We start from the raw sequence: 20,332 nt of genomic DNA on the forward strand, positions 1-20,332 counted from the left end.
CGGCTCTGGCCCGGCTCCAGCCCCCGCTGAGCCAGTGCTGGTCCCTGCCCCGCGGCTCCAGCCCGGCTCCAGCCCCGCAATGCCGGTGCTGGTCCCGGCCCCGTGGCACCGGTGCTGGTCCCGGCTCCGGCCCCGTGATGCCGGTGCTGGTCCCGGCCCCACAGCTCCAGTCTGGCCCGGCTCCAGCCCTGCGGCACTGGTGCTGGTGCTGATCCCGGCCAAGTGGCTCCAGACAGCACACTAAGGGAGTAGGAAGCAGGGAGGGGGTGTTGGATAAAGAGTTTGGGGGGTCTTTGAGGGTAACATAATACATATACTAACCTATAGAAAACGGACACCTTAAGGGGAGGAAATACAAATAAGGACCTCTATTGAATATGCATTGGTCATGGAAGCGTCAGCCTAACCTACTATAAAAGTAACAATCCAGGGGCAGCAGAGACGTTGGCGAGATGTAGACCTTGGGAGGGGCCAGAATGATGGCCACCGGGGAAGATGAGGACGATGACGGTGATGAGAAAGATAATGGTTAAGTATGAAAGATAAGGGTGTAAGTATAGATGTCCAAATGTACTTTCTGTATTATATCTCTGCTTTGTTAAGTTTAAGTGTGTGTATAATCTTTGCTAAATTTATATATAAATATATATAGAGAGAGATTTATTAATGACTTCCTATAGTGTGAGTGTTGCATCTGTGCACATCAGGGTTCCCAAATTCTATAATAATTTTACAATAATCTTACTGGGCCTCATCTTGGGACAAGAACTGTTAATCCTTAAGTTACTATTATATTTACCAATTTTGGGTCAGGCTACAGTGCTCAGCGGTGTGAAACTTCAGCTAAAAAAATAGGCTTTGAGAAGTCCTGAGTGTCTGCATGATAAAGAGTCCCTGCTCTGAGACTAGCGTCTCTGCTCCCACGCTGCCTTTGGGGCTTGCAGAGCCGAGTCTGCTGTCGCCTTCCAGGGTATTTTACTGCTTGTGTATGAAAGGACGATATCTATGGTATGCAGGCACCAATGATACTGCCAAGAATGACCTTGAGTGGATCACTGCAGACTATGTGGCTCTGGGAAGAAGGATAAAGGAGTTTGAGGTGCGAGTCGTGTTCTCATCCATCCTCCCAGTGGAAGGAAAAGGCCCAGGTAGAGACCGTCGAATCATGGGAGTCAACAAATGGCTATGCAGGTGGTGTCGGAGAGAAGGCTTTGGATTCTTTGACCATGGGATGGTGTTCCAAGAAGAAGGATTGTTAGGCAGAGACAGGGTCCACCTAACGAAGAGAGGGAAGAGCATCTTCGCAAGCAGGCTGGCTAACCTAGTGAGGAGGGCTTTTAAACTAGGTTCTCCAGAGGAAAGAGACAAAAGCCCTGAGGTAAGTGGGGAAGTGGGATACCAGGAGGAAGCACGAGCAGGAGAGCGCAAGAGGGGATGACTCCTGCCTCCATACTGAGAAAGCAGGATGATTAGTGAGTTATTTAAAGGTCCTATACACAAATGCAAGAAGCCTGAGAAACAAGCAGGAAGAACTGGAAGTCCTGGCACAGTCAAGTAACTATGATGTGATTGGAATAACAGAGACTTGATGGGATAACTCACATGACTGGAATACTGTCATGGATGGATATAAACTGTTCAGGAAGGACAGGCAGCGCAGGAAAGGTGGGGGAGTTGCACTGTATGTAAGAGGGCAGTATGACTGCTCAGAGCTCCAGTATGAAACTGCAGAAAAATCTGAGTCTCTGGATTAAGTTTAGAAGTGTGAGCAACCAGGGTGATGTTGTGGTGGGAGTCTGCTATAGACCACCAGACCAGGGGGATGAGGTGGATGAGGCTTTCTTCCGGCAACTAACAGAAGTTACTAGATCACAGGTGCTGGTTCTCATGGGGGACTTCACTCACCCCGATATCTGCTGGGAGACCAATACAGTGGTGCACAGACAATCCAGGAAGATTTGGAAAATGTAGGGGACAATTTCCTGGTGCAAGTGCTGGAGGAACCAAATAGAGGCAGAGCTGTTCTTGACCTGCTGCTCACAAACCGGGAAGAATTAGTAAGGGAAGCAAAAGTGGATGGGAACCTGGGAGGCAGTGACCATGAGATGTTCGAGTTCAGGATCCTGACAAAAGGAGGACAGGAGAACAGCAGACTACAGACCCTGGACTTCAGAAAAGCAGACTTTGACTCCCTCAGGGAACCGATGGGCAGGATCCCCGGGGAGAATAACATGAGGGGGAAAGGAGTCCAGGAAAGCTGGCTGTATTTTAAAGAATCCTTATTGAGGTTGCAGGACTAAACCATCCCAATGTGTAGAAAGAAGAGTAAATATGGCAGGCGACTAGCTTGGCTTAAGATCAGCAAGGATTTCACTGTTAAACACAATAAAGAAGCTTACAAGAAGTGGAAGATTGGACAAATGACCAGGGAGGAGTATAAAAATATTGCTCAGGCATGCAGGAGTGAAATCAGGAAGGCCAAATCACAATTGGAGTTGCAGCTAGCAAGGGATGTGAAGGGTAACAAGAAGGGTTTCTACAGGTATGTTAGCAACAAGAAGAAGGTCAAGGAAAGTGTGAGCCCCTTACTGAATGGAGGAGACAACCTAGTGACAGAGGATGTGGAAAAAGCTAATGTACTCAATGCTTTTTTTGCCTCTGTCTTCATGAACAAGGTCAGCTCCCAGACTGCTGCACTGGGCAGCACGGTATGGGGAGGAGGTGACCAGCCCTCTGTGGAGAAAGAAGTGGTTCAGGACTATTTAGAAAAGCTGGACAAGCACAAGTCCATGGAGCCAGATACACTGCATCTGAGGGTGATAAAGGTGTTGGCGGATGTGATTGCAGAGTCATTGGCCATTATCTTTGAAAACTCATGGTGATCAGGGGAGGTCCCAAATGACTGGAAAAAGGCTAATGTAGTGCCCATCTTTAAAAAAGTGAAGAAGGGGGATCTGGGGAACTACAGAACAGTCCGCCTCACCTCAGTCCCTGGAAAAATCATGGAGCATGTCCTCAAGGAATCAATTTTGAAGCACTTCGAGGAGAGGAGAGTGATCAGGAACAGTCAGCATGGATTCACCAAGGGCAAGTCATGCCTGACTAACCTAATTGCCTTCTGTGATGAGATAACTGGGTCTGTGGATGAGGGGAAAGCAGTGGATGTGCTATTTCTTGACTTTAGCAAAGCTTTTGATGCCATCTCCCACAGTATTCTTGCCATCAGGTTAAAGACGCGTGGGCTGGATAAATGGACTATAAGGTGGATATAAAGCTGGCTAGATCGTCGGGCTCAATGGGTAGTGATCAACGGCTCCACGTCTAGTTGGCAGATGGTATCAAGTGGAGTGCCCCAAGGGTCGGTCCTGGTGCTGGTTTTGTTCAATATCTTCATTAGTGATCTGGAGGATGACGTGGATTGCACCCTCAGCAAATTTGCAGATGACACTAAACTGGGAGGAGTGGTCAATATGCTGGAGGGTAGGGATAGGATACAGAGGGACCTAGACAAATTAGAGGATTGGGCCAAAAGAAACCTGATAAGGTTCAGCAAGGAGAAGTGCAAAGTCCCATGCACTGCTACAGACTAGGGACTGAGTGGCTACAGCGGATGAGAAGCAGCAGCAGTTCTGAAGAAAAGGACCAGGGGTTACAGTGGACGAGAAGTTGGATATGAGTCAACAGTGTGCCCTTGTTGCCAAGAAGGCTAACAGCATTTTGGGCTGTATAAGTAGGAGCATTGCCAGCAGATCGAGGGACATGATGATTCCCCTCTATTCAACATTGGTGAGGCCTCATCTGGAGTACTGTGTCCAGTTTTGGGTCCCACACTACAAAAAGGGTGTGGAAAAATTGGAAAGAGTCCAGCGGAGGGCAACAAAAATGATTAGGGGGCTGGAGCACATGACTTATGAGGAGAGGCTGAGGGAACTGGGATTGTTTAGTCTGCAGAAGAGAAGAATGAGGGGGGATTTGATAGCTGCTTTCAACTACCTGAAAGGGGGTTCCAAAGAGGTTGGATCTAGACTGTTCTCAGTGGTAGCAGATGACAGAACAAGGAGTAATGGTCTCAAGTTGCAGTGCGGGAGGTCTAGATTGGATATTAAGAAAAACTTTTTCACTGGGAGGGTGGTGAAGCACTGGAATGGGTTACCTAGGGAGGTGGTGGAATCTCCTTCCTTAGAGCTTTTTTAGATCAGGCTTGACAAAGCCCTGTCTGGGATGATTAAGTTGGGGATTGGTCCTGCTTTGAGCAGGGGGTTGGACTAGATGACCTCCTGAGGTCCCTTCCAACCCTGATATTCTATGATTCTATGATACTCTCCATCCATCAGACAGGCAGACTAATGGCTGTTTATTGCACGCGATGTCCCTGCAGGAGAAACTCCAGGGAGCCCTGGGCCCTCTGAGGAAGGATCTGGAGGAGGCCCTAGCGCTGACGTCTAAAGAGAAGAAGAAAACCACAGAGTGGCAGGTGAGTGTACGGGTTTATCTCTCCCTGAGCCCTTCCCCCTGCAACGCTCCCAGGGATGAAGGAGCTGAGAAACTCCAGGACGAGGGTATGAACCTGCTCTGGTTGCTTGCCCTGTGACAGAGGCTTGGTGCCGGCAGGATCAGGCTGTGTCTCTGGTGGGGGTCTCAGCACAGCAGCTCCTGTATGCGGCAGAGGAGGGGCAGTTCCTGGCCCTAGTGAGGTGGTGCAAACTCACCCCAGTACTCTCTGATAGGGGCAAATTCTCAATAGTGAGTGCAGTGTTTTCACTATCACACGGACCCTGTTTCCCTCCTGCAGGTGGGGGTGGTGTAGAGGCTGCTGCAGCCTGCGGGATTCAGGGGCCTCCATGAAATAGCTCCACAGTGTGTCTGCAGCCTGGAGGACACAGGGATTGTTCCTTCTCCATCCTCCCCCAACCTCCTCCCCCACAGTCCCTGCATTTCATCTGCGCAGTGCCTGGGCCAGACACTAGAGCTGGGAGCTGCGGGGAGGATTTACCCCATGGGTGAGGTTCAAAATCACTCAGCTGGCTGGGCTGGGGCTGGGCTGGGAGCTGAGCTCTTCTGAACATCAAACCCAGGTGCTGAGCTCTTTTCAAAGTCTGCCTGTCAGAGTCTACCCTCACTTGAAACTGGGCGGTTTCAAAGTGAGGACCCGCATGTCTTCCCCCACCCCAAAATCCTAGGGTAGGTCTTCCCTTCGGCTGCCACCACCCGGTCAATTCCGTGGGCCGGGACACCCCTGTTTCCCCCCTTGGGAACACAGATCAATTCACAGAGGAGGAACCTCCCCCCCTCTTCCCTCTCTCCAGCCTGCTCCGGAGACAGAATGCCTGGATTCAAACGCCTTGAATCTCTACACACAGGGAAGCAGCCCACTTCCCCCTCCCCTTCCCCTGAATTTCCCCAAGGGAAGGAATTAACCAAGTCCAAAGAAAAGAAAAGAATTTATTAAGAGAACAAAAAGAAAGTACAGAATCTCTATGAGCCCAAGCTGGACACTCATAGGGTATAACCTTATCAATCTCTGGAGAGAATCCCCTCTCCCCCTTTTCTCAGTAAAAGCAATATCAGCAAACAGGAATAAAGCATTTCCTTTAGCAAACACACAATTGCCAATATAGAAATCAAATCATAAGACTAATTCGCCTTTCTAATTAATACTCACTATTAATTAGTAGAAACTACTCCAGGAGAACTTGGAGACATGACTGTACTCTGTTAGATCCAAAAACAGTTCTCACACAGACAAAGGCTTCCCTCCACAGAGATTTGAAAAAATCTTATCTCTGATTGGTCCTCTGGTCAGGTGGTCACCAGGTACTACATGTTAACCCTTTACAGGTAAAACAGACCTTAACCCTTAACTATCTGTTTATGACACTGCCGCAAGGGTGCGTCTAAATGGTCCCAACAGCCAGCTGTGTGCTAGTCACTGAGTCATTACCCAGGGGGCTGGGTGGGCTTGTACAGCCCCTGCTGCTACGGCTTCACTGCTACCAGCACCCGAGCAAGCTGGAGTGTGTCTTCAGGTGTTGCCTTCACTTCTCCATTGCACTGTGGCCACTCCCTGAGTCAGCAGAGCCAGGGGCAGGTCAGTGTAAAGCAGTGGTCCCCAGTGCGGTGCCCACGGGTACCATGGCGCCTGCCGGGGCATTTATGCGCACCCGCCTGGTGCCCAGCAGGGGAGAGAAGCCACAGCCCCGCGCCTGACGAGGACAGAGAACTCAGGCTGCGGGCATGGCATTCTCTGTCCCCGGCAGGCGCGGGGCCTGCCTAGTGCCCAGCAGAGGAGAGAAGCTGCGGCCCTGCGCCTGCTGGGGACAGAGAACTCCAGGGCTGCAGGCTGCGGGCACCAGTATTCTCTGTCCTCGTGCCTTCTCTCAGCACTGCCCAGAGCTGCCGCCAAAAAAACCCGCCCTGACTCTTCCGTACCAAGAATGGACTGAATGCCGCCCCGTAGCATGTGCTTGCTCCACTGGTGCTTGGAGCCGGCCCTGTATGTAAGTATTCTTCTGCTGCACTGATACTGCTGTTTTCTTGTGCTTTGCGATTTATTATTTTTTTAACATTTTGCCCCAAACTGAGTGGTTCAAATAAAAGACAACGTATGCATTATTTCAACACAGAGTGGAAAGAATCCTATTGTTTTATTGAAAATAAAGGGAAATGTGTTTGCTTATTGTGCGGGGGTACTGTTGAAGTGCCAAAAAAATGTAACGTCAAACACCATTTCCAAACAAATCACGGCTCTTTTGACATTAGCCATCCACTTAAATCTGAGTTGAGAAAGGTTTGATTTGAGTTGATTAATTTTCTTCTATCTGCCCAGTAATCTGTTTTCACTAGACAAGTGGTAAAGTCTAAAAGTGCTACTATTGCTTCCTTTAAAATTGCTCATCTGCTCACAAAGAAGAAAAAACCCTTTGAAGATGGTGAATTGTTGAAGGAAGCATTTTGACTGGTGTTAATTGCCTGTTTCAAGGATTTCCTAACAAGGGCAAGATTTTGTTGGCATTACAGGACTTGCAGTTATCAGACAACACAGTTATGAGGAGGATACATGCAATTTCAAGCGACATGCAAACTCAGCTAAAGGATGACTTGTTTTCACTGCAATTCGATGAGTTGATAGATACATTGGATACAGCGCAATTGGCAGTTATGGTGGGGTTGGTATTTAGTGACTTCACCATAAAAGAAGAGTTACTGAAAGTATTGCCTATGAAAGGGTGAACAAACGGTGAGGACATCTATAATTTATTCAAATCATACGCAACATCAATTAGTATGCCCCTACACAAGCTGTCTGCGATCACCACTGATGGGGCACCAGCAATGATGGGCAGTGCCAATGGATTCATTGCATTATCCACCAAGAAGCTTTGTGCGTCAAAGTTCTTTCTTTTCAACACATCATGAATGTTGTTATTAAAATAATTAACTCCATTCGAGCGAAACCTTTGCAACACTGACTTTTTAAGGCACTGTTGGAAGATGTTGATGATAAACAATCTATCTTATCTTGCACACAGAAGTATGATGGCTGAGCAAAGGTAAAGGTTTTGCACATTTTTTAAGCCTAATTGAAGAAATAAAAGAATTTCTGAAGTCCACAAATCAGAACTTCGAGCAACTAGAAGATTCCAGCTGATTATTGGACTTGGCTTTTCTTGCTGACATCACTGACAAATTGAACATTTTAAATCTTGAGCTCCAAGGAAAAGACAAACATGTGGCTCAAATGATAGGTTCTGTAAAATCATTCAAAGCAAAACTGATCTTGTGAATGTCACACATGAAGACGAATCAATCGTACATTTCCCAAGTATGAAGAAAATGGTATGTGACAGTGATTTTAACCCATCACCATTTGTTATCCACATTCAAACACTTCTGGATCAATTTGAAAAGAGATTTCAACAGTTCACCATCATTGAGCCTGTAGTTCCCTTTCTTGTGAATGCTTTTACTTGCCAAATAGAGGTAACAGAAATGGCTACATCAATTGCAAGTCTCATTCAAGTAAGAACAGAAGATGTGGAACTGGAGATTTTGGACCTTCAAAATGATATTGTTCTAAAATCCTGTGCAACAGATGAAAACTTTTGGAATATGGTTGACCGAAAAAAGTTTCCTACCTTGAAAAACGTAGCATACAAAATAAAATCTTATTTCGGTTCCACTTTTATCTATGTGAAGTTCTGTTTTCAACAATGAACATCATAGAATCAAAATACAGATCTCGGCTTACAGATGCCCATCTTGATGATTGCTTATGAACGGGAATATCATCCTACTCTCTCAACTACGAAAAATTGGCTGAAAAAAATGCAGTGCCAAAAATCATGACGACTTTATTAGAAAAACCACGTGAATTAATTATACCTATTTTCCATTAAGTGCTGATGAGCGCGTATAGTTAACTCGTGTTTAACTTTTTTTCATATTTGTTTATTGAAATCCAGATACAAGTAACAATAAAAAGAATATTTTTAATTAACCATAACTGACTATCTATGTTAAAGTAAGAATAATAAATATATTTGGACCAGCAGTTCAACAATGTTTTACTTTTTTAAAATAAATAAGATGAAAACTGTTTATGATATTTATTTTGTAAAAACTCCTTAAATTTTCTGACAGGTAGATAAAAAAGAGAAAATACACATGGTAAGGTGAAAGAGTACTTGCCGAATAATTTAATTAATACCTTTTAAATATAAAATTACCTTTTTTATCTTATGGATTCATATATTATGTAATATTAAATATGATGTTTTTCATATTATTTAATGTACCAATACAAAATAAGCCTTGACAAATTGTTGGTGCCCGCCACACTCTTCTGAAAACATGAATGTGCTACTGGCCACATAAAGGTTGGGGACCACTGGTGTAAAGCCAGGCAGAGCTCAGCCACTTCAGAGCCTCTGCTGCCATCATGTGGCCACCTCATCCCAGTCACCTGCTACTGTTACTGTGACTTTACCTGTGCTTGTCTGTAGCCAGGTGATGGGACACAATGTCTGTTCCGGTTCACCTGCCTTTTACAGTGAAATCTCTGCAGAGAGCATGGGGGGGGGTGTGAGGAAGACACTGGCTGGTCACTGGACACAGGGGCATGGGGTGCTCAGGCAGGCTGAGTGAGGCCAAAGCCAGCCCTGACAATGCCCTGGGTGCCCAACACCCATGTGAGCCCAAGGATGGCACCCAAAGGACTATTAGCACCAGACCTAGGTCCTGAACATTGCAGCCTTAGAAGCAGGTTGTCAAAGAAGCAGCATTGCCCACATCCCGCTGTGACGGCTCCCCTGGGTGGCTCCCCTTCATGTCCTATCCTCAGAGGTTAAGGAGAACAATTTTTGTCCCTCCTCCTTGTAACAATATTTTATATACTCAAAAACTGTTCCCTCTCAGTCTTCTCTTCTCCAAACAAACCCAGTTGTTTCAATCTTCCCTCATAGGTCATAGTGCCAAATACAGAGGTAAAATAAGTGCCAGATACAGAGGTAAATAAGATGAAAACTGTTTATGATATTTATTTTGTAAAAACTCCTTAAATTTTCTGACAGGTAGATAAAAAAGAGAAAATTCACATGGTAAGGTGAAAAAGTAATTGCCGAATAATTTATTCGGCACTGGGCACCCAAATGCCCCCATGGATGCTGTGTGCAGCCCCTTGTAAATCTCTCCTGTTCCCTCAATTTCTCCTTACTACACTATGTCCATTCCATGTCACCCGCAATAACATACTGCAGCTTTACAAAGCACCCTAGATAACCCCACTATGGAACTGGCCATATTAACTCTGAACTAAACCAAACCATTTATAGTTTCACCCACGAAAGCTCATGCTCCAATACGTCTGTTAGCCTATAAGGTGCCACAGGACTCTTTGTCCCTTTATGGTACGTTTCTCAAAGAAGTAAATATCCTTACAATTCTGATAGTGATTTAACATTCCCTGCTTCATGGACAGAGGCCCAGTCTCTGTAACGCAGCATCTGACTCATGTTTTCTCTGTGCCTTTCCTATTCTTCTATCTCAAGAGGAAAGTGAAGAACAAGAGAGAGATGATTGCAGGTGAATTTAACAAACTGCACACACTGCTGAGGGAGGAGGAGCAGCTGCTTCTGCAGAGTCTGGAGGAGGAGGAGAGGGAGACTCTGCAGAGACTACAGGAAAATGTCACCAAACTCTCCCAGCAAAGCTCCTCTCTGCAGCAGCTGATCACAGAGATAGAGGAGAAGTGTCAGCAACCAGTTGTGAAGCTGCTAAAGGTGAGACGGCATCAAAATTCTCCACCCATCCAGAATTATAACTCAGATCCCTGGGTCTGGATCCCAAGAATTAGAGTAAATGTGTTCTGTGGTTTACTGACAAACAGAACATCCAGCTAAGGTCTCCATCAGTTCCAAAATATCGCAGTTCATGTTAGAGGGGAATTCTCCTCATGGAGACCCAGTGAGGCCATGGGAGATTAAATGGATGACATAGAAATGATACTGAGCTAAACCCATCCCTGTGCTGACTCCAGAACACTGGCCGCAACCCAGTCGATAAACACAGATACTGATGGGTTGGCTAAATTCCTGTCTCACCAACATAAATGAAACAAGTGTTAATGCAAAATGCCATAGGAGTTTTTACCACAAAACAGTGACACCTGGAAAGGTTGATTTATTTTCTAGATGAAAGGTTTGTTGCAGGCCCAGAGGGCCCAAGGAGGGCAACAGTGGGGTTCGTTGCCCGGTGTGCGTCACACTAATTAACACACCAGGGTGGAGAAGCAAACCAAGTTTATTTGAGCCCAAATAAGGTGCAAGAGAGAAATAGCAATCTCAAATCCTGCACACCTGCACGCAGGCGGGGTCCCAGTATTTATACCCCCTTTGTTTTTCTTTATCTGTACTTTCCCACTGTGTGGGCATTTTCTTATGCATATAACCTTGATTACAGCATCTGCTTTTCGCCTATTTTATCTAATATTGGCTGCATCTAGTACCAACCGTCCTTGCAGCTGCCAGTAGTCAGCACATAGCACAGGAGGTTACAAAAGTTTAGTAACGCTAACAAAAGCGCTTCACATAGAGGTACTTTGGTTCACGTAGGCCCAGAGCCATCCTCCCGAGTTACCTAGATTTATGCCTAGTGACACCAACAGGTTGAGGCACAGAGTGAAAATTCACTGGTTTTCCACATGGTTTTAACTAAGAACAATTATTCTCTTTCTCCTTCCAGGATATGAAAAGCACATTGAGCAGGTACGTTTCCAATATTCATTGCTCTTATATCCTCGGTAGCAGCTCTGTGGTGATGTGTGCACAGAGCAGCTGAGTGATGATGGGACATTTTCTTCATAGGAGTGAGAATGTGAAACTCCAGGAACCAGAAGCTGTTTCTACTGACCTGAAGAATGTTTATAAAATTTCCCTTGACATGAGGGAAGCGCTGCAGAGATTCGGAGGTGAGTGGAATCTACTGGGACATTCAGCTGTATTGTGCCTGCGGCTCTGGACAGAGCCTGGGACCCCAGGACACGCCTGGGCCCAGCTGACAGGCTTGGAGCTGTGTGATAGCTGGAGGCTGATGTGCTCAGTGCTGGGTAGTTTGCTTTCTACTTATGGCCACCTGCTGGTACTGGTACCGGAGCAAAGGCAGAAACCTGACAGCGAGGAGGGACAGAGAAGAAACTAAGGCAGAGGAGAGGGGGACTGGGAAGGTTCAGTGAGCTCGGTCTGTGATTGTTGAACTGGCTCTTTCATCCTCCCCTGCCGCTCCTCTCTTCCCACCTACCCCCAGCAGGGGCAGTCGAAGGGGCCGAGCTGGGTGTGTCTGTCCCGGCCGATGGAGGCTGCGCAGTCGGTGCTGGCTGCAGGGCCAGGATCTCAGGGCTCCGGGGAGCAGGAACCCCAGGCTGTGGGGGAAGCAGCTTCCTCTCTGTGACTGGCTGGGGCCAGCACATCTCTGCTCCCCTCCCCACTCACTGCCCCCAGCCCAGCACAGTCTGTGCCCACTGGGCCCTGAACCCAGCTGGGCTCTGGGCCATTCCACATCCCTGGCCCCTGAGCCTGTCGGGACACTGAGCCAGTCAGCTCACTGCCTCGTTCTAGGGGATCCCCAGCCCCTGGGGAGCCTCCTGTCAGTCCCCCAGAAGCCCCTTCCTGGGCAGGGCCCCAGGCCCTGAGTCACTCGCTGGCTGCTCCAGGCTGGCCAGGCCCAGGGTCTCTAGCAGGGCTGTTGGTGCTGGCACCGCGCTCGCTGCCAGAGCTCCCAGCCCCTGACCCAGCCTGGCCTGTTGTCCCAGCGCTGACCCCTCCCCTGCGGGTGGGGACGCTGCTGCTCTCAATGTCTGAGCCCCTCTCTCTGCCGCTGCCTCTGCTGCTGCACTCGCAGGCTTGGCACATGCCAGGGCCAATGCAGCGCTGCTGGGGCTGCTCCTTCCCTCAGCACCTGGATTCTCTGTGTCTGGGGCAAATGGCCGGTGAGTGGGCAGGGACCTGCTCAGAGAAATATGCCCTGTGCTGCACCCAGAGGGCAGAGACCAGCCAGGGCCGGGCAGCAATGTGCCACCGCGCTGGGATTAACCCTTTCCTTCCCCCCACCCCAGCAGTCCTGGCCGGTCAGTGCCACTCGACTGCCTGCGCCCTGACCCCAGGGACCCGGGTCTGGTAGCTCAGAGGAGTCTCTGGGTAAATGTGTGGGGCAGAGTAACCAGGGCTCTCTGAGCCCCAGGGTCCCCGTGTGCAATGGGGAAGGCCCCGTGCTGTCATGCAGCCCTTAGGGGCTGGTCAGTGAATGTTTTTATTGATACCAGCCTCAGCCATTTCAGGGTGTCTTGGCAAGCATCTTGCTTCAGTTTACCTTCTTCAGCACTCCTTAAATTACACCTCACAGTCCAAAAGATCTGAAAGAAAAGTCCCCTCCTGGGGTCCACTCTGAGTCCAAGTAAACCCCAAAATAAAATCTTTTCCCTCACTCTGCTCGAGCCTCCAGCTCTCACTCAAGCTTCTCACTGTCCTCAAGTCAGGAGCCCTCAGTCCTTCCCGGAGCTGGGCTTGGATTAGTTTCCATCGTGGAATCAGATGACTCCAGCCCTTCCTCCTGGAGCTAGAGTAATTTCAGATGGTGCCTTTATTCTCTGCATCCACTTTCTCCAGCCGGGGGCAGCTCTCCGGGGTTCTGTCCTGCTACAGCTGCTGCTGTCATTGTCATCTCTGCACCTCCTCCCCCTTAGGGGAGCTCCTCTGTCTAGGACAGTGGTCCCCAAACATTTTTGGTCCTGCCCTCCCTTACCTGGTTTGCTCCCCAACGCTGGGAGCTGCAGTCAGGAGCGGGGTCAGGAAAGGGGCTGTGTAAACGGGCCGACTCACCCCTGCCGCGCCTCCTGCTGGTTCCACTCGGAATTTCCCTCAGCCCAGCCCTGGAGCGCCCTCGGCAGGCTGGTGATCCCCCTATTCGCAGGCCCCCGTGTCCCTCCCTGAACCCGGTGCCCCTTTCTATAATTGGGTCTCCCCCCTCCCAGGGGAACCCCCACCCTACTATCCCCACTTTGCCTCAGTAGTGGCCACTGACAGTCATGGTCTAGCCCCACACCCTGGGGCAGACTGCAGTATCAGCCCACTCATCACAGGCAATAGGGGTTTGGACCTGCTGCTTGTCCTACCCCTGGGCTGCCCTCTGCAACTCCCAGTACCTTTGGCCCTTTGCTAGGCCGCAGCCTGGGGCTTTCCAGGCTGGAGCTTCCCTAGCTCCTCAGCCTGTCCCCCAGCCCTGCTTCACTCAGGTATCTAGTCTCAAGGCCTAAGCAGCCAGACCCATCTCCCTCTAGCAACAGAGAGAGACTGTCTGTGCTCTGGCTTCCCTGCCTCTTATAAGCCCCAGGGCTTCAGTTTGGGGCGTGGCCCCCAGCTGCAACCACTTCCCCAATCAGCTCAGCTCTGTCAGGCCACAGTTTAAACCCCTTAAAACCCCAGAGCAGGGTCCACCCTGCTACAGGCTGCAATTGGGGCCAGGAGTTGGGGGCCGTGGCTCGGAGTGGACCGCAATTGGGGCTGGGAGCCGTGGGCTTCAGCCGGGAATGAAGCCGCTGGTGCAGCCCAAGCTTGGGGCCAGGAGATGGAAGTTCAGCTAGGGGTGGAACCACAGTTGGGGCTGGAGCTGCAGCGGGGGTAGCAGCCTGTAGCATGGCTGGGAGTCAGTGGCTGAGTCCAGAACTCCAGTTGGGGCTGAGGGTGGCACCAGAGTGGAGCTGGGGAACAGCAGGGCTGGGTAACATTCCCTTCCTGCCACCCATGGGGGCTGGTCCAGGCCTTGCCCTGCCCCCAAATGTTCCTCCACACCCTCTATTGGGTCACGACCCACAGTTTGGGGAGCACTGCTCTAGGAGCCCCTTCCAGGCTCCTTGCTCTGGTGAGCTCTCCTGAGAGCTCCACTCCTCAGCAGCTTCATGTCCCTGGGATCCCTTCAGCTGAGCCCTGGTTACCCTTTATCAGCCTCATTAGCTGTTTCGCTGCCAACTAGCCACCTAGGGATTTAATTACTTCCAGGTTGGTCTGGGTTGTCTCATTCTCCCTTACAGGGGCCTGTCACAGGTAGTCTGGTCCCTGACTCCCCTAAAAGGACCAGCCCTCTTGATACATTTCCCCTCACTCCCAGAGCCAACCTGTATTCAAAGGGAGGCTTGACCATGGCTGACACTTGGTTATGCTCTGCTAGAAAAGTTTCAAACTCCAGGGAGGTAAATTGGTGGCCACTTCCAGGAGCTGCCCGGACCTAGGGAGGCAGGGAGCCTGTCTTAGCCCTGGGCCCCCGCTGTGCCACTGTCCAGACTTTTAATGTCCCTGTCCGTGGTGCCAACCGGAGCCGCCAGGATCCCTTTTCGACCAGGCGTTCCAGTAAAAAACCAGACGCCTGGCAACCATATGGACAGGTGCCAACCCTTGGTCCTGTCCATATGGCCCTGTAACACCCTGCTGAGCCAGGTACAGGCAGCCACATGCCAGCCCAGGCCCCTGGCAGGGATGCTGAGCTGCTAGCTGCCATGGTCACTAACAGTATTAACTCTGTCACGTGCCACTCACCACACTTAGAGGCCCCTGGGCCCAGCCCCAGGAACTGCTGTAACCTAGAACCATAGCAGTGCAGGGCTGGAAGGGACCTCGAGACGTCACCTAGTCCAGCCCCCCACGCTAGGTCAGGGACTAGACTATCCCTGGTAGGGTTTTGTCCAACCTGTTCTTACAAACCTCCAGTGTCGGGGATCCCACAACCTCCCTTGGAGCCGGGTCCAGAGCTTCACTGCCCTGAGAATTAGAAAGTGTTTCCTCATCTCCAGCCTCAACCTCCCTTGCTGCAGATTATGCCCATTGCTCCTTGGACAGGCCCTCCCCCTGCCTGCTGTGGCACTGGCTGTGTCCCCAAGCCTGAGCATCGCTGTTATTGCACTGAATGGCTGGCGGCGCTGGGCTGGCTCAGGGGGCAGTGAGGGCAGCTGGGGCCTTTCACTCCCCAGTCACCGATCTCAGCCCAGGCTCAGAGTCCAGTTCCCAGCAGATAGGAGCTCACATTGTAACTCACTTTAACGGCAGCCTCACCAGCCATCTCCGCAGGGAGGCCAAGACCTGAATGGGCTGCAGGGATGATTCCTCCCCAGGGAGAGGCTCCGGCAGATGTCAGGGCTGAGCCATGTTGGCAGGACAGTGGGGGGCTCACACGGCCTCTGTCTCCTTATACCCTCAATACACAGAGCTCCAGCAGCCGGGGTGTAAAACCCAATGTGTACCCCCAGCACTGAGCTCACTGACACTTGCCCAAGCCCCCTCTCTTCCTGGGGATGGGGGGGTGAGTAAGGGGCACTGGAAGAGGGGGGCCAAGGGGCCATGGCCCCATCACTTTTACCAATGGGAGGGCTATTCCCTCCCACTTTTTACCAGCTGTAAGAGTGAGCAAGGATGGGGGAGGGGGGCTGAGACGAGAGACCAGGGGGTCAGGGTGTTGGGGAAGAGGTGGTGTGAAGGCAGGGGCTCAGGAAGAAGGGGCAGTGTGAGAGCGAGGGTTCAGGGGTGCAAGGACAGGAGCTCAGGGAGAAGGGCTGGCACGAGTGGGTGACCCCTCTACTTTCAGGGAGCTTCCATCACTCCTGGGGAGAGCACCATCCTGGATCCTGATCCACGGGCACATCTGTGTATTTGCCAGGTGCACAGAGCTCTCTGTGTGGAGACACTTTCACGCTCACCCAGGAACCTGTGCTGGGAGGCTCCGCTGCCCAGGAGGCCGAGGGCTCTCACTCCCCTGCCCTGGGGGTGAAGGGAGGGGCCCTGGGGCTGCTGTTCCCCATCCCTGGAAGGGGGTGAAGGATGTGGACAACGACAATGTCCCCTCTTGCACTGTGAGGGGCAGACCTGGCTCCACTCTGGGCTTCAGAGCCTGAGCTCCAGCCAGAACCTGAAAACCTATGCGGCTATTTTTAATTCCAAAGAGGGAGCCCCATAAGCCTGAATCTGTCCACCCTGTTCCAAGACTCGCTGCTGCAGGCTGTGTAGAAGGACTCAAAGTGTCTCCAGAGTCTGGGTGTGAAAGTTCCCAGCGTGTCTGTCCCAGGGCTGGTTAATGAGAGCAAGAGAGGTGGCTGGCACAGTCGTTAGATGGAGACACCTGAGCCCCTGGGGCTCTGAGACGGTCTGTGACTGTTGTCTGCTCTGGGAGATGCCCAGGTGCAGTTGCAGAGGGTCTGTGCTGCTAGCATCGTCCATGGGACAAATGGCTCTGGGCAGAGAGTTCAGGCTGGAGCAGAGTCTCCATTTTCAGCCTGATTTGTGGGGTGAGAGCAGGGGCCCAGGGGGCATTTTTATGCAAAGGGCAAATTAAACAGCAGCTCTGGAGTGTTTCGTAGCTGATGTCCTGAGCCTGGCCTGCCTGTAACTGTGTTTCTGGGGATGTTGACAGTCTCTCTTCGCAAGTCACTGGGATTGGGGCTCCTAAGTTGCTCAGACAGGTTTGCAGTGGAGCTGGATGAAATGTTTTGGACAAATAGTTTATTTGCTACAAAATTATATTTCGGGTCAACAGAAACTATTCGTGAATCCATGTCGGGTTTGCTGACTAGTTTCAATTAAGAGAAAAAGGTGCCACCTCTTCCCTTGTAGCCGTTAGCCCAGTGGCTGGGCCCTCAGCTGGGAGTCCCAGGTTCAATCCCCCCGTGTGATGCCATGAGAGCTTGAACCACTGGGCTCCAGTTGTGTGATGACGTCCCCCTGTGTCTAAACACTGCCATGGGCACTGGGCCAGAGCGTGGGGGTGAGAATGACTCTGCAGCCCAGTGGGTTGGGCCCCACCTGGGAGCCCAGAGTCCAGCTCCTCTGCTCCAATGATCCTGTAATTATTGATCCATAACCCCAGTGACGGGAGGGGTTACGGCCCCTGGCACAGCAGTTCCTCAGCCATGTCTGCCAGGGTTTCCTTGCACTGATGTAGCTGCACCAGTGCAAACCCCTAGTGCAGATGCGCCGCGCAGGTGTGAACTGGGACTGGTCCCTGGTGCAGCTTCTCCCAGATGCAGGGGGCAGTAAGTGGGGAAATGCCCCCTCCCCTCCCACTGCCCTGGCCTCATTAGCAACAGCCCATTAGTACGCATTTATACCCCCGCCCCAAATCTTCCACTGTAATGCCCCCCAAGTGAGCCCAATCCAGACAACTGCCCCCGTGGGGGTGGGGCTGGCTGTGGGGTTTTCCTGGCTGGAAGGTGGGGCCCGTGGGGCCTGCCAGCATGGAGAGTCCCAGCTGCTTCCTCTGGGGCAGGGCTGCACCCCCAGTGTGTGTGGGGACAGCACCGACCTGCTCTGAGTGAGAAACCAACCACACATGGCCCCAAAGCAACAGAGATTCCCTGGAGCCTGCCTCTCCCTCACCCCTCTCCGGCTCCTGCCCCTCCCTTCCCCTTCCCCCACCCCTGTGAGGGACCCAGGACCCTGCATCTATTCTGACCCCTCACCAACATCCCTCCCTTTCTTCTCACTCCCTTTCTGCTCCCCTGGGTCTCTGCCCCTCTACTCCCACTTTGCCTCCCTGGCACGTGCCCCTGCCCTCCACCCATCTCTGCCCTGCTGGAACACCCGTCCCTTCTCCCCCTGCCCTCCTGGCATCTGCCCCTCTCCTCCAAACATCCTCTGCACGCTGCAGCCCTCCCATCACTTCACACCACCACTATGTCCTGGCATCCACCTCTCCCCTTTCCCTCCTCTGTGCCATGTCTCCCACTCTTCCCCTCGCCCCCATCTGCTGTCCTGACTTTCGCCCTTCTCACTCCCCTCAGCCCTCCTGGTGCCTGCCCCTCTCCCCACCCTCTCTGACCCCTGGCACCCGCCCCTTCCCTCACCCCCCTGTGCCCACCCCTCCTCTAGCCCCACTCTGACCCCTGGCACCTGCCTCTCCCCAATCCCCTCCCCTAACACCTCCCTCTACCCACCTGCCCTGCCTCTCACCCCTCTCTGCCCCCTGGTGCTTGTCCCTCCCCTCCTCTGCCCTCCCTGTGCCTGCCCTTCTGCTTAGTCCCCTCAATCCCCTGGCACCTGCCCTTTCCCTTCCCCTGAACCCTTCTGCTGCCTGCCCCTTCCCTCCTCCTGCCCCCCAACACCTGACACTCCCCTTGTCCCCTTCCTTCCTGGTGCCCATCCCCTCCCCACCCTCTGCCCCACTGACCCTGCTCTCCTCTCACCCCTCTGCCACCATCGCCCATGCCACCTTCTCCTTATTTCTCATCCCTGCCCCTCCCCTCCCCCTCTGCCCCATTGGAGCTCCTCCATTCCCTCACACCCCCTCCCCCCTGTGCCCCCTGGGGTCCATCCCCTTCTGCCCTGCTGCCCACCCTTCCCCTCTCCCCGTGCAGCCCCCTGGAACCTGCCCTTCCCTTCACACCCTTCTGCCCCCTGGTGCCTGCCCCATCCCTTATCACCCCATAGCCCTTGTGCTTGCCCCACCCCTATGTCCCTCCCTCCATCCCCTCTGCTCCTGTCACCTCCCCCTCCCCTTTCCTCTCCCAGCATCAGTCTGTCCCCTCCCCTCCCCCGCTCCTCCAGTCCTTTCCCCTCATTGTCTCCTGGCAGGCAGAGGGGCCCTGACCCCCTCAGGCAACAACACCCCATCCCCCCATCCCCAGTGATTAACAGGACTCAAGTTAATTTCCCTTTGTTCCCAATGACCAGCCCCTGCCCTGGCCCTGACTCTGTGACTCTCTCCCCAGTGGACGTGACTCTGGATCCAGACACGGCTCATCCCAGACTCATCCTGTCTGAGGATCGGAAACATGTGAGACGCGGAGACAAACGCCAGGATCTGCCCAACAACCCTGAGAGATTTGATCCTTGTGTCTCTGTCCTGGGTGCTGAGGGGTTCGCGGGCGGGAGGCGTTACTGGGAGGTGGAGGTGGGAGACAAGACAGGCTGGACTCTGGGGGTTTGTAGGGAATCTGTGGAAAGGAAGGGGGAGAGCACACTCTGGCCTGTGAATGGATACTGGGTCATATGGCTGAGGGATGGGGGATACAGGGCCATCACACCCCACTTGACCCCCCTCCCCGTGAGCATCAGGCCCAGCCGGGTGGGGATTTTCCTGGACTATGAGGCAGGCGAAGTCTCGTTTTACAATGTGACTGACAGGTCCCATCTCTTCACTTTCACTGGCACCTTCTCCGGGAAGCTCCACCCTTATTTCTATCCTGGTCTCAGTGCTGGGGGTACAAACGCGGCTCCCCTGATAATCTGCCCCGTCCCAGCTCAGGCCGGAGGGAATCTCGGTCCCTGACAGTGACCCCGGGGCACAGACTGGCCCCTCCCAGCGCTGCTGCTCTTCCCCCCCAACCCCGCAGTGGTGGGGGCCAGTTACTGCAGCAACTGGACTTTCTGTGCTGACCGGATGCTGCCAGTTTCCCTTTTCAACTGGAGTAAAAAACTGGACACCTGGCAACCCCCAGCCCTCACTTTCCCCGTCCCCTGCCCCAGGGGTAGCAGATGGGGGTGGATGGGGGATATTTACCCCTGTCAGAATTTTCTACCCCTGTGAAATGTCAATGTAAAATATGAAAGAAAAAAAGATTATTTTAATTTAGAAAATATTATTGTAACAAGGTAAATACAAGAATATTTTAATTTACATTTAAACAGTACTTCAAAAACAAGCATTTAAATATATTTTTAGAACTGGAATTATTTATATTTATTTTTTGATTCTTCCCTCAAATCTATATTGAAGTTTAACTTCTCTAAATAACGTCATTTGTATTTCAGCTGGGGAATACAAGAAATGCAAAATATTTATCTTAAGAAAATAAAGTATTAAA

General features: G+C 51.7%; 1 protein-coding gene across 1 annotated transcript in view; it reads left to right on the plus strand.

Annotated features, from left to right (window-relative positions):
• Positions 1–19,823, plus strand: part of LOC123346340 (E3 ubiquitin-protein ligase TRIM39-like) — a 28,839-nt gene extending 9,016 nt beyond the window's left edge. The window contains exons 2-6 of the mRNA XM_044983672.1: positions 4,379–4,474; positions 10,047–10,277; positions 11,239–11,261; positions 11,361–11,464; positions 19,238–19,823. Coding sequence (XP_044839607.1) covers positions 4,379–4,474; positions 10,047–10,277; positions 11,239–11,261; positions 11,361–11,464; positions 19,238–19,797 — 1,014 coding nt within the window. The 3' untranslated portion in view covers positions 19,798–19,823. The remainder of the gene's footprint in view (positions 1–4,378; positions 4,475–10,046; positions 10,278–11,238; positions 11,262–11,360; positions 11,465–19,237) is intronic.
• The last annotated feature ends 509 nt before the right edge of the window (positions 19,824–20,332 follow it).

The sequence above is a fragment of the Mauremys mutica genome, chromosome 12 (genome assembly GCF_020497125.1).
Source record: "Mauremys mutica isolate MM-2020 ecotype Southern chromosome 12, ASM2049712v1, whole genome shotgun sequence".
NCBI classification, from domain to species: Eukaryota; Metazoa; Chordata; order Testudines; family Geoemydidae; genus Mauremys; species Mauremys mutica.